At 52.5% G+C, this 12,787-nt stretch overlaps 1 protein-coding gene across 1 annotated transcript; it reads left to right on the top strand.

Annotated features, from left to right (window-relative positions):
• The first annotated feature begins 2,735 nt into the window (after nt 1–2,735).
• On the top strand, nt 2,736–12,450 carry DDX25 (DEAD-box helicase 25). Its single transcript, XM_037038171.1, has 8 exons — nt 2,736–2,812; nt 2,925–3,027; nt 4,693–4,807; nt 5,773–5,950; nt 7,914–8,151; nt 9,153–9,315; nt 10,945–11,133; nt 12,265–12,450. Exons 1-8 carry the CDS (start codon nt 2,751–2,753, stop codon nt 12,324–12,326), a joined length of 1,110 nt encoding a protein of 369 aa, XP_036894066.1. The 5' UTR covers nt 2,736–2,750; the 3' UTR covers nt 12,327–12,450.
• The last annotated feature ends 337 nt before the right edge of the window (nt 12,451–12,787 follow it).

Here is a 12,787-nt window from a genome sequence, read left to right as displayed (position 1 = left end):
TACTCTCCCCACTTTACCATGAAGCCTAGACTAGCTTCCTTCCATCTATCTACCATGCGCTTTCCTAGCCTCCTATTTCCATCGTGTGTGTGACTGCCCCCCCCCCACCCCCCCGCCGCCATCAGGACGGCCACGTTTAGACTAGAGGGCCTGCACATACAGGGCCAGCAAAGAGTCTCCTCCAGTCTTAGGGTAATTCACACAGAAGAACTGTTCCTGAGAGGAAGCCATTCGTACCTTACCATCACAAAGGGAACAATATTTGGGCGGTCTTTTCCTGTGCTCCTTCGAGCCCCGTTAGGGGCAGCACTGTGCTGCTTGAAGTCTTGCTTCCTAATGTTGGTTGAAATTTGTGTCTTTCAATAGTTTTCAAACTTCATCCCCCACCAGAAGGATCCTCAGGATGTGAAAAGGGCTACTGTCCCAGGCCTAGGTAGGTGCTGAAGGGAAGAGCTGATTGGCCTCCATTGGAGACCATCGCTTCCCTCATGTTGCTGGCAACTGAAATACATTTGGCTTCCTTAATTTAGCATTCAAGGCCCTCCACTGCCTTCCAGTCTTTTTACCCACCCTCCACGGGATGACCCTGTCAGTGCACGTGTAGAACTGGAAAGAGAAATTGGCATAAAATGCTTTGCATTTCTGCTGGGCACTTACCTTTCCACTTATTGCTTCTCTTCTATCCTTTTAGGTTATCCCATTAATAACACAGAAGAAGACGTAGAAGATGAAGGTGAGAGATCAGTTCATTTGCATGTATCTACTAGCATTGTTTCATTTCATCATGAGCCTCGTAACGTGATGACCTCGATCGGAGAAGTGGCTTTGCCCCCATTTTCTCTATAAATAGTGCATATCAGGAGAGATACTGACTTAGGAGTGGAGTGTATTTCTTAGAGGATGTTGACATGAAATTCATAGCAGTGGGTTAAGAATTTTCAGCTGGCGAGGTACCCATGGCTGTGGGCGTGCTGGAGTTGGAGGTTGGTGCAGCAGCGGAGCGTAAGAAACTGGAGCCTCCTGAAAAAAAAAAGGAACTCTCAGTGCTATGTCATTCTTTCTGGAATGTCTTTTCTGCTATGTCTTCCCTCTCTCTTTTCTATGTCATTATTTATTTTTTTAAATTATGTTTGAAAAGATTTTATTTCTCTACATTTGAAGAGGGGAAGGGAGGGAGAGAGGGACAGAAAAATCAATCGGTTGCTCCCTGCACGCACCCCAGCGGGGCCACACCCACAACCTAGGCATGTGCCCTGACTGGGAATGACACGGTCAGCCTTTGGTTTTGTGGGACGATGCTCAGCCAACCGAGCCCTGCCCAGCAGGGCCCTGGAAACATGTTTGGAAGAAAGACGAGAGTAGGAGCAGTTCACACCAGTACACAGCACTGAACTGCACGGAGCAACACACTGGGTGTCATTTAGGAAGCCTGGATGCCCCTGCAGCGCTCCCTTCTTTTCTTCTTGCTCCTCCAGTGGATTTGGCAGCGAATTCACTCTTGAACAAGTTGCTCCGGCAGTCCTTGGTAGAGTCCAGTCACAAAGTCGAAGTCTTACAGAAGGATCCCAAGTCCCCACTCTACTCCGTGAAAACATTTGGAGAGCTGCGGCTGTGAGTATTCCCGCTCCTCAGTGGGAAATGCTGGAAAGCACGGCGCAAACGGGCCACCAGCAATCAGACCGTCAGGGTCTCCCCTTTGTGTTCGGATATGTCATGTTAACCTGAGACGTGCACATTTCGCAGTCAATTGAAATGCAGCTCAAAAAGGAACAATAGAGTACCTGCCTTGCTCAGCAAAGAGAGAACTTTTGGGGGGATAAAATATTTTAATCTTCCTGTGCAGAGGGAAATTGTGAGGCCAGACACAGCCATATCACTGCTCTCCATACCAGAACCCTGATACGGGTATTAAAATGAATACCGTTCCCAGATGGGTTTGCATTTCCTAGGGATTGATCACTTGGCTTTGAGGAAGTGTGTTTTACTGATAGGGACGTTCGCCAAGGGGACGGATCCAAAATCCTAATGCCTGGGCATTTTCTAAATTGAAGGGGAAGCCTGCCTCCGATGAAAAGTTGGCTGCCGGTAATCGACCGATTGGTCTGCCAATTAAACGCACCCAAAATATAGGTTGTTGAAGGTGGAAGCGTCCCAGCCATTTCACTTCCCCCGCCTTCTAATGTCATTGAGAGATGCAGGGGGAGGCGCGTTCAGACAGGCTGGTGTAGGAGGAGGAGCTGAGGGTGTCTTCTGGTCCTGGGCAGGCTTCATAGATAAATACGTTTCTGTCTTCTCTGGAAATAGCTGTTAAAACTTCAAAGTTTGTCATTCATTAAAAATAATTAAATAACCTCACGTAGTTTTTTGCTTAGGTAGGAAAGAAAACTCTCCTGGCGTGCGTCAATCTCCAGACTGATACACCTCTGTCGGATGAGGTTTTCCTCTTTCCCTTGGTTCAACGGAAAGTTCAGTGTTAGCTTCTATTACTGTTGTCATCCTGGGCCTGTAGCACAGGGCATTTTTTTAGGGGTCCAGTTCTACAGGCATGGTTGTATGTGTTTGGGAGTTGAGGTGTGAATTATGTATTTCTAGATACTACTTTTGAAGCTCAGCTACAAAGTGGCTTCATGTGGACATGAACCTTTCAGGTTCATATTTCTGAGGCTACGGGCCAGTCATGGGCTTTAAGTGTCTGATTTTTTTGTTGTTCTTTTGACAGAAAGGAAGAGTTGCTAAAGGGGATCTATGCAATGGGATTTAACAGACCATCCAAAATCCAAGAGACAGCTCTCCCTATGATGCTGGCGCACCCGTGAGTTTCCAGGGTGGTGGCATCCCGCTCAGCTAGTTTTAGTCTCTGATGCTCAGTTTATGCCCAGGCCCTTGTCTTTGCTGTACGTCCAGTGGTCTCCTCTTATCTACAGACCCCAGAACCTCATCGCGCAGAGCCAGTCTGGAACGGGAAAAACAGCTGCTTTCGTCTTGGCGATGCTCAGCAGAGTTAACGCCTTGGATCTGTTCCCACAGGTAAGGGAAAGCTGAGAGAGAGACAGGGCTACTTGTAGTGCCCATGACACTTTAGGAACAGGTGACATTGCGGCAGTGATACATTTACAGTAGACCTGCTTCCAAAAAGTTGTAGAGTGTCAGGCAGAAGTACGGGGCCTAGATGGAGAGCACAGGCAATCTAGTCGCACCGGTTCCAGTCCCAGCCTCTCTCTTTAGGAGCTGAGTGTTTTATGAGAGGCAGCAGATGTTTCAGAGTCGGTTTCCTTCTCTGTGAAGATGACATCCGTAAGGGCCTGGATTGTCCTTCTCTGTCCCCCCCAATCCAAACACCAAGCACCATGCCTGGCCTGTGGGAACTGCTGGTTCCCAGAAGCAGTGTACGCTCTCCGCGCTGTGCTCGGTGTGAAGGACAGTCCCCTGCCCGCCTCACCCCTTCAGCAGAGGAGGAAACTGAGTCTCGGAGAGGGAAACATCTCGCTCAGCTCACAGGGATCAGAGAGTGACCGAGCAGGGACGGAATGGTGCTGGGCCCGCTCCTGGTCCAGCTTCCTCTCGTGGAAAATACGTGGTCATCGCCCCCTTTCTCCAAACCGTTGTCATCCACTTGTTTGACAGGCTGAGCACCTAAGCACAGAGTGCGCCCAGTGCGGTGGGGAGGACAAAGCATCTCCAGGCGGCTTACACTTGGCTCGATGGGAGAAGCTGAGGGTGTGACTAGCTGGAGCTGGATGTATGAAATCGAATGTGTGTTTGTTTATTTTAAACCCTCACCCGAGGGGTGTGTTTGTTGATTTTGGAGAGAGAGGAAGGGGTAGGGAGGGAAGTGGGGTGGGGTGGATAGGGAGAAATATTGATGTGAGAGAGAAATCAGTCGGTTGCCTTCTATATGTGCCTTGACCAGGGATCAAATCTGCAACCTTTTGGTGTGCGGGACGATGCTCCAACCAACTGAGCCGCCGACAGGGCAGAAATCACTTTTTTAAAAAGACAAGTTCACTCTACAGCCATACCACCCTGAACACACCCAGTCTCGTCTAAAAGACCAGTTCAGTGAAATTGATATTTGGAGTTTGATACTATGAATAAAAATTCTTCGGGAAAAGCTGCATTTGCAAAACGACTTTTTACCATTTTAGCTCTGTTTCCTTCTCCTCTCTACTGCACACCTTTAGTTGAAACATCAGGCATCTCCAGCTTCTTCCCTCAGCCTCTTCCCTCGTCAGCAGCCGCCATCCACGAGGGGAGGGAGGTACCAGTGAGAGAGGTGGGGGCAGTGCTCTGCCAGGCATGCAGCCGGAGGATCAGGTCAGGCAGGCAGCATCCCGGACACGGGAAGGCTTTCACGGCCAGCAGGGGGCGATGAGGATCCCACTCAAGCTGTCATTTGTCGCATTTCCCCTCTTTTTGGTTGACAGCCTCTTTCCATTCCACTCCTCCCCGACCTAAGAAAGTGTGACCAGTAGCCCACGTGTCTTCATGGCCCTTAGAGAGGAGCGTATCAAAAGCAGCTCGTTCTCCATCCTGCAGCTCCTTCTCTCCTCATGCTCAGCACCCGCCAGCTGCTGAAACTATTCAACTGAAAACGTTTTCCCCTCCCCTTTCACGTCTGTGCCTGTGTTAGCTGGATATCAGACTCGTGCGATGGCTGCAGGCATCTCTCTCTTTCCCCTCCCTCCGTTTCAGTGCCTCTGCCTGGCTCCGACGTATGAGCTGGCTCTGCAGACGGGCCGTGTGGTCGAGCAGATGGGGAAGTTCTGCGTGGACGTTCAAGTGATGTATGCTGTGCGCGGGAACCCAAGTACGTGCCAGCAAGCCGGGCTTGGCTGCCGTTTTGAATCCTGACTCCACTACTAACAAGCCTGTTTTATGACCTCTCGGCTTTTGACCTTTATGACCTTTACCTTTAAAACGGGGCTGTGGTGGCTCCTGTCCTGCAGAGTCGGTGTCGGGGGCGAACGGAGTGATGCATACAGATGGAACCACCGGGGTGCCCGACAAGGACCCTGCTCCCGTCATTCCCACTCCCTGAAGGAGGATGCTTTCCTGGGTTCTTTTCTTTAAAGCTCAGTTGTTTGGTACGGAGCAGCTCTGACAGTTAGCTTTTCTATTAACATATTATGTGTGTGTGGCAGGAAAAAAACTCTTTAAAACACGGACCAGGAAGTAAAAGGGAAAGCTGCTCTTCCCTGTCCTGCAGGAACCTGCTTCCCAAGACAACTGTGGTTTTGTTAGCAGTGCTTCCTTTGCCCTTTGTGTGGGACTCACACACGTGCAAATGTACATACGTGCATTTGTACAGTGTTTGCAAAACCGGGATTATTTTTTCAGAATGTGCAGAGACTTACGTGTTTGGGGCATCTTTCCACACCAGCGTGGAGAACCCCACTCCATTCCTCTGACCAGCTGTGTCAGATGCCGCCGTTTACTCGACACCACCTCTGGGTGGGTACGGGGGGGTGGTGCCCATCTTGGGGGGAAGCTCGTGGGGCTTGCACAGCTGTGCCTGTGACTCCGTAGGGCAGTCACCTCGCAGTGACACAAATATGCAGGAGGTGACCATGACCATAAAACTAGAGCTTCGGGAGCTTATTTTAAAACTCTGACACTTTGAAAACCATGGTGACATCAGGAAATGACGTCACTTGACGTCACTTTTGCACTTGGAAATGTGCTTTGGTTTAAGCACATTTAAAATGTGTTGCGTTGCCCCGAGCTGCAGGCTGTATGCGTCTGAAGCAGCCCTCCAAACCCGTCTCTCCCCAGTTCCCAGAAGCACTGACCTCACCAAACAAATTATCATCGGCACCCCCGGGACTGTCCTGCATTGGTTTTTCAAGCGAAAATTATTCGACCTGACCAAGATTCGTGTGTTCGTCCTGGATGAGGCAGACGTGATGATCGACACTCAGGGATTCTCTGACCAGAGCATTCGAATTCAGAGGTAACCCTCGTATTCATCCTTTCTTCCCGGGCCTTCTGTCTGGATGAGAAATTTCATTTGTCGGCTCCTCCTCCTCTTTCCTGCCCGGTCTCCCGCTCCCTTCACTGTGGAAACAAACGCAGTTTCCCTTGTTCTCTCAGCCCACAGGCTGCTGGGAATTTCCACCTTCCCCACTGCTTTCCTTTAACCACCCTTACAGATGAATCCACAGACTTGCTTTTGCCCCCAAATTTGCCAGTACACTTTTTGTTTTATATTTGGAGTAAAACTCTGAAGACAATTTATTGAAACCTGATAGGGCTCCTAGAGGGTCACAGTGGGTAGATGAGGGCACAGAGAGGAGGGTGACCAAGCAGGAGCCCAGTAGTCTGGTCCCAACTTCGCCTGTAACTTGGGAAGTGAACCCCGCCCCTGTCCCAGGCCTCGCCCCCGGGGCCACGGAGGGGCTGAAAACGACACGCCCCCAGCCCCAACCTGAGATGGACTGAATCAGAATTCCTGGGAGTGAGCTTCAGAACTCTGTGTCTCTTCTTTTTAAGTGAAGTATTTGTACATTTAGTGTTATATTCAAATATTATGTAAATGATAGTATTCAAAAGCCTGGCAGCGAAAGAGATTAACCCCTGCCCCGTCCTCCCAGAAATACATCTCTGTTGGGATGTTAACGTTCATGTCTTTAAATACTGGGCTCACACTGCTGTTTTCTCGAGGTGTGGTCTTTGCTGACTTCCCATTGGAGGAGGCAGGCCTTCAGTGCTTCTGTAACCACCAATCACTCTCCTTTCCTGTCCCCTCTGACACCTCCCTGCACTTACAGTGTAAATGTGTTCATTGCCAGCAAGTACCGCTATCATTACGACATAAATACTGCTTGCTGCTGAGCAATGTGTTACTCAAATTACATTTTCCTCGTACAGCTCTTCTGGGCAGCGTACATCGTTAGCGCTGCGCCTGGTGCGTGTTTGTGGATTCAGACCTTTTTGTGTCTGCAGAGCCACACTGGTGGAGCGTGGGGCCCAGGAGAGAGCACACACAGACAGGTCGCCGCGGGTGACTGAAGTCTGTCCCGCTGTTACTTGAAAAGCGTGGCGAAGAGCCGGGCCCCAGTGGGGACCTGGGCTCTGTGACCTCTCCCTTCCTCTCGTGGCGCTGGCAGCTAGTTTTTCTAAGTGTTCTGTCTTCTCAGATGTGGGGATTGCTCTGTGGGCCCTTTTTTTGTTTTCAGAAATTAGCTTTCTACTGATGTGCAGACCAGGTACAGCGGTGTGAATGACCGCAGACAGGCTGGGCTTCTGGAACTGCGGTGTGGACCAAGAAAGGGGGGACGGAGACAGGGGGAGCCTTGCTGCAGCCTCGCCCGCAGCCTGTTCACCACCAGCCCCTCCCCCGCCCCTCCGGGGCCAGCCTGCGTTCTGACTGCTGACTCCGCAGATGCGTTTTACCTGGTTTGGGACTTTATGTAAACTCAGCCCTGTGTTGGTTGCGGCTTCACTTTACAGTTCGCATGCAGTCCCATTTCTCCTGCTTTTTACTTATGTCCAGTTTCTTCCCACCTCAAGTCAAGGTCGCTGTGGCTGCTGTTCTTTCCCTCCCAAGACACAGGGCCCATGCCCGGGAAGGACAGCCTCTGTGTCCCTCTCCCCCAGGGAACGCTGCGTGAGTCAGTCACTGTGCACAGTGCCTAGACCCTCATGCTTGGCTTCTCCTAAAGAGAAAAATGGGTGCAAAAGCCCGAAACCCTGCAGAATATACACGTAAATTATGCCCCTAGTCCCACATTCAGCGTACACGTTTTTTCCCAATTCTGGATCTGGAGGAGGAGCCAGACTCATTGCTCTTTGCACGGAGGTGCAGCTGGCAGCAGGCACACCGTGGACGCTCACCCCGGAGCAGGGTGAGCAGTGGCCGAAAGCGGCGGGCACGATGGCAGCAGGTCACAGCCTCCTCCCGGATTCTGTCACAGGTCTTTGTCATCCGGATGCCAGATGCTCCTCTTCTCAGCAACCTTTGAGGACTCGGTGTGGCAGTTTGCGGAGCGGATCATTCCTGACCCCAACGTGATCAAGCTGCGCAAAGAGGAGCTCACCCTGGACAACATCCGCCAGTACTACGTGCTGTGCGAGGGGGAGACGGACAAGTACCGCGCCCTGTGCAACATCTATGGCGGCATCACCATTGGCCAGGCCATCATCTTCTGCCAGGTGACGGCCGATCGTCTCCCCCACGCCCAGGCTTCCCTGCGGGAGGCGGGAGGGGCCGTGACCCTCGGAGGCGCCACAGAGCCAGGTCCCCGTGCTCAACACATCTGGTCCATCCTGTAGTTTAACCTTCAGGGTGACTGCCAGTACAAAGGACTTGTGTTTTGTGGGTGAAACTTAGAAAGGTGAAGTCGGGGAATGGGACTCCGGGTGTTAAACAGACGGCCCCCTCCTCTTAGAGAGGTGGCTCCTAACACTGTCCCCCGTGGGTCGCTGGTTACAGTTGGGTTTCGACCGGTGCCCTTTGTCAGGTGGAGAACGTTCTCTTCTGTCCCTGACTTCTTGTGAGTGGCCACGCACCTATCGTATCGCTGTGAATGTTACTCCCGCTGATCTTACGTTCACGTTTATTTTTTGCTCTCTGACATTTTTGGTGTCTGACATTAATAAATACCTGAGCACTGCTCATGTATGTATTTTCTCACTGCCGCATGGACACTCCAAGCTCCATGACAGCTGGGCCCCATCTGCCTGTTCTCCTGTCCCCTGCGCCAGGATAGCGCCCACCGGGCACCTGGACAGCACTGCAGATGTGTCTGTAGAATAAAGGAAAGCATGGCTCCACCGCAGACTAGCCATGTAACCTTGAGCAAGTTACCCAGGTTTTTAAGCTTTTTCTTAAATTTTTAAACTGAAATGAGATAACTGCTTCATCAGATTGTTGTGTGGAAAGACTTCAGTGGCACACCTGGCATGAAACACTCTAGAGAGTCTGATGTCATCGCTGTTACATTGTCTCACCCCACCACAGGAGGTGGGGAGAACAGCCCTGTTTCTCGGCCGAGCAGGGCATGCGCCTTCGAAGCACAGAGGAGCCCCGGCCGCACTCCAGGTGCTACCAGGGCGGTCCTGCCCGGCCCTCCCTGCGCACGGGAGCACTGCAGACACGGCCGCTTGCCTTTAGCCCCCGGTGCTGAGCTTGCTTTCCCTTTTGTGTCATGTAGACGCGTAAAAGTGCCAAGTGGTTGACGGTGGCGATGATACAGGATGGCCACCAGGTGGCTTTGTTAAGCGGAGAGCTGACCGTGGACCAGCGGGCCTGCATCCTTCAGAGCTTCCGGGACGGGAAAGAGAAAGTTCTCATAACAACCAACGTCTGTGCTCGAGGTGCGTGTGCATGTGTTTAAAGTCATGTTTGTTGTGTTTTATGGGTGGTAAAATTTACACCTCTGAGTGCATGGCTCAGTGCGTAGTGCATGGTGTAAAGCGTGCTGTGTGCAAAGAGTTGACAGACATACGTCTTCCTGTAACCATCACTCTAATGAATTAAAGACAGCACGTTGCCATCTCCCCTCCAAATGGTGCCACCTTGTGGTCAGCCGCTGCCATGTTCAGCCCCGGCCACGGAAGGTCAGATTTCTGTCTTATGTTTTGTCTCTTCCAGATCCCATAAGAATTAAGTGATACAGTTGGCAACCTTTGTGTCTGACTTATCCATTTGACGTAATGCTTTCGAATTTATTAGTGCTGTTATGGGTCTCGGGTTCAGTCCTTGTCAAGGCTGAGTAGTGTTCCCGTGATGGATGGGCCGCATGGACACTCCTGATGTGCATCTCTGAGGCGTTCCTAATTTTAAAGACTGTGTTGACCGCTGGGGGGGAAATGTTTGTGTTTTCAAGAGAAGGGGTTTCCAACTTTCTTCATTCCTGTGGTGTCCTCTCCTAGACCCGCCGCACACTCTATTTACCCCCCTACTGTTGACTGAGACAGGCCCTCGGGGAGGGGTTCTGAGAAAGGGCGAGGTGCTGCCTCGACCTCTGACTGTCTAGTCCGGGACATCAAGGAGGGGTTTCTCTGTAGGTGGAAATGGCCTGTTCTGTGCTGGCCAGTTGGGAGCCACCAGCCATATGTGGCTGTCGAGTGTGACTAAGGAGCTGAACTGCTAATTTGAATTAACTGAAAATTAAACAGCTGCGTGAGGTTAGTGGTTCCCATCTGGACAGCACTGCGGGCCCCAGAGGGAAGCGGACACATGGGTCCGAGCACACTTTGTGCCAGGGACATGAGGCTGGACCTGGCAGCTCGTCGGGGCCGGGGGCCCCGGGGGCCACACAGGGGGTGCTGGGAAACATGGGCTGGGGAAGCTTTGGAGGGAAGGGCAGACTTCAGCTTGATGAGAATTTGCAGTTTGCTTGGGAAATGGCAAGACCCTGGGCCTAGACTCCGGCTTTGTGTGTTCGGGAGAGGAGTTTGCATTGGGCTTGTGCTCTGTGCTGCACACGTTGGGCGGCGGGCGGGCGGGCTTGTGCCCCGGACCCAGCTGCCGTGCTCCTGGTGAGCGCTTGGAGCGGGGAGGAGAGGAAACCTGCCCGGAAACTGTGGGGACACGGAGGCGAGGCTGAGGAGACCTGACTGTGACGGAGCAATGGCCGTGGAATGAGCGGAGCTGGGCCCTGCGACGGGCAAGGGGACAGGCTGCCGAGGGGGCTGCTGGTGATGTGGCACAGCAGGAGCAGGGGGCGGCGTGGCTCTGCGCTCCTGGGAAGACCCCTTCTCACTGTGCATGTGCATGCACTCGTGTGGGCACACACTGTGTGTTCACACTCCTGTAGGAGTGGCCTCCATGGACCTGGCAGGTGTCGTGGGTGTGCCCTGCAAGCAAACAGCCTGACCGGGACCCTTTCGGTCACGTGCATCCCAGCCTGCGAAGTGCGACCTCCCTCCGAGAGTGTGGGTCTTGGTGGCAGTATCCTGAGGAAGAAGTGACAGGACCCCCCACTGTCTCCCCTCCTCTAGGGATTGATGTGAAGCAGGTCACGATCGTTGTGAACTTTGACCTCCCCGTGAACCAGCTCGGGGAGCCGGACTATGAGACCTACCTCCACCGCATCGGGCGGACAGGGCGCTTTGGGAAGAAAGGCCTCGCCTTCAATATGATAGAAGTGAATAAGCTGCCCCTGCTTATGAAGATCCAGGACCACTTCAGTGAGTAGTGCCCCACCAGGGGGCGCTGTGGTCATCCATGCTGATGGCAGGGGTGCATCCCGGGCTCTGATGCCAGCGGGGCCGGAGTTCCTGCCACAGGAGGTTGATCGGTTTGCGTGTGGGGGTTAAATAGAACACTTTAAGTCAAGGGGCATCAGTAATAGCTCAGATTTATGTGTCATTGCTCGTTCTGGGCCCTGTAGCGGGTTTCCATGCCCAGAATAAGGAACCAGGCGAAGCAAAGTAGTGACATCCTTGGAGATTATATTCTGTCCCCAGCTTCCTCTTTTATTTACATTTTCCCTTCTCTTTGCCCCACCCTGCCAAGTGGGACAGTCCTGCACTCTCAGGCCTGCTGCCCACCTCTGAGCCTGCTGGGGCCCTGGGGCTGGCCCGCTGCCCACTGGAGGTTGTGCCGGGGGTGGTGTTCCCTGTGGGGTCCACTTCTCAAGTGACCCCCAGCCCCAGAGCCCATGGATATGGCTGGGGAACAAGGCAGGAGCTGTTGCGTGGCTCCAGATATATCGCCCTCGAGGACAGTGGTCCTTAACCTTTGTGGGAAGCGTGGACTCTCCCCAGGCACGTGCATGAGATTTGGCATAGAATCTTAAGGGTTTGGAGACCACTGTCGCGTGTCTGCAGACCCTTTGGGGAGGTCAATTGTGAGCCCTGTGTTAGGATAACCGAGGGAGGACTCCCGGGGAGGGGGGGCAGGGCAGGGACAACCATTAGGCCCTACTCTTGCTGTGAGCCCCTCAAGAGCTGGTCTCAGGAAGTGACCTCAGTGGAGGAGCTTTAGTCCCCCACCCTGCTGCCTCCTGTGCACACTCACACACACTCACTCCATTCCTTCCCCAGCCTGCACGTGGGCGGTGGCCTTTTTTCCTGTCTTAGGGTGTCCAGACATTCGGGTTCTGGGGTCTGGTGCACACAGTGTTGTTTTAGTTCATATTAGTTGGTTGTTTTGATGCCATCCCCCCTCGTCTGGCCTAGAGGACGTCCGTGCTCAAGGCTGTCCCAGCCAGGGCTGCAGGGACACGCAGTCAGCAGTGTCGCTGCGTCTGAGAGGTGGGTGGCTGGGCAGGAAGGTGCACGTGGGCCCCGTAAGAAGGGCTGTCCCTGCTCTTTCAGACAGCAGCATTGAGCAGCTCGACCCGGAAGACCTGGACGAAATCGAAAAGATCGGGCATTGAAGACAGAACTTTGTCACTGTGGCGTTTCCTGGTTTATGTGAAAATGCCCCAGGGGGCTTTAAAGGTGTTTTTATTTAATGTGGAGGTTTTTTCAACATGAAAGTGCTGCTTATGGCAAAAATAAATGGGGTAGACTTAGTATTAAGGACCTGAAGTCATTTTGAAACCAAATGGATGTGAAGCACAGGATACTTTTGAATAAAGAGGTAACGTTATTTCTTATTCTAATCTTTTCATGGGTGAAATTGTCTTTGTGGGGGCTACTGGGGTGTTTTTGAAGTTAGTGTATGGAATCTGAGGTCACTTCTCCTGTAAATGTCTCATGTTGCCACGAGAGGGCAGTAGAGCTTCGCTGTCCTGGGAATCCCAGTCTGTGCAAAGCCCTGAGCTTCAATCCTCCCTCCCAGCTGGGGCTTCCAGCTTCTGGTGCCCACCTGCCTCCAGGCATGCCCACCGCACTC

Source organism: Sturnira hondurensis, unplaced genomic scaffold (assembly GCF_014824575.4).
Source record: "Sturnira hondurensis isolate 20B ecotype Veracruz unplaced genomic scaffold, ASM1482457v3 Scaffold0024152, whole genome shotgun sequence".
NCBI lineage: Eukaryota > Metazoa > Chordata > Mammalia > Chiroptera > Phyllostomidae > Sturnira > Sturnira hondurensis.
Note: the sequence above shows the minus strand (reverse complement) of the source record. Positions and strands in the feature narration are given on the sequence as shown.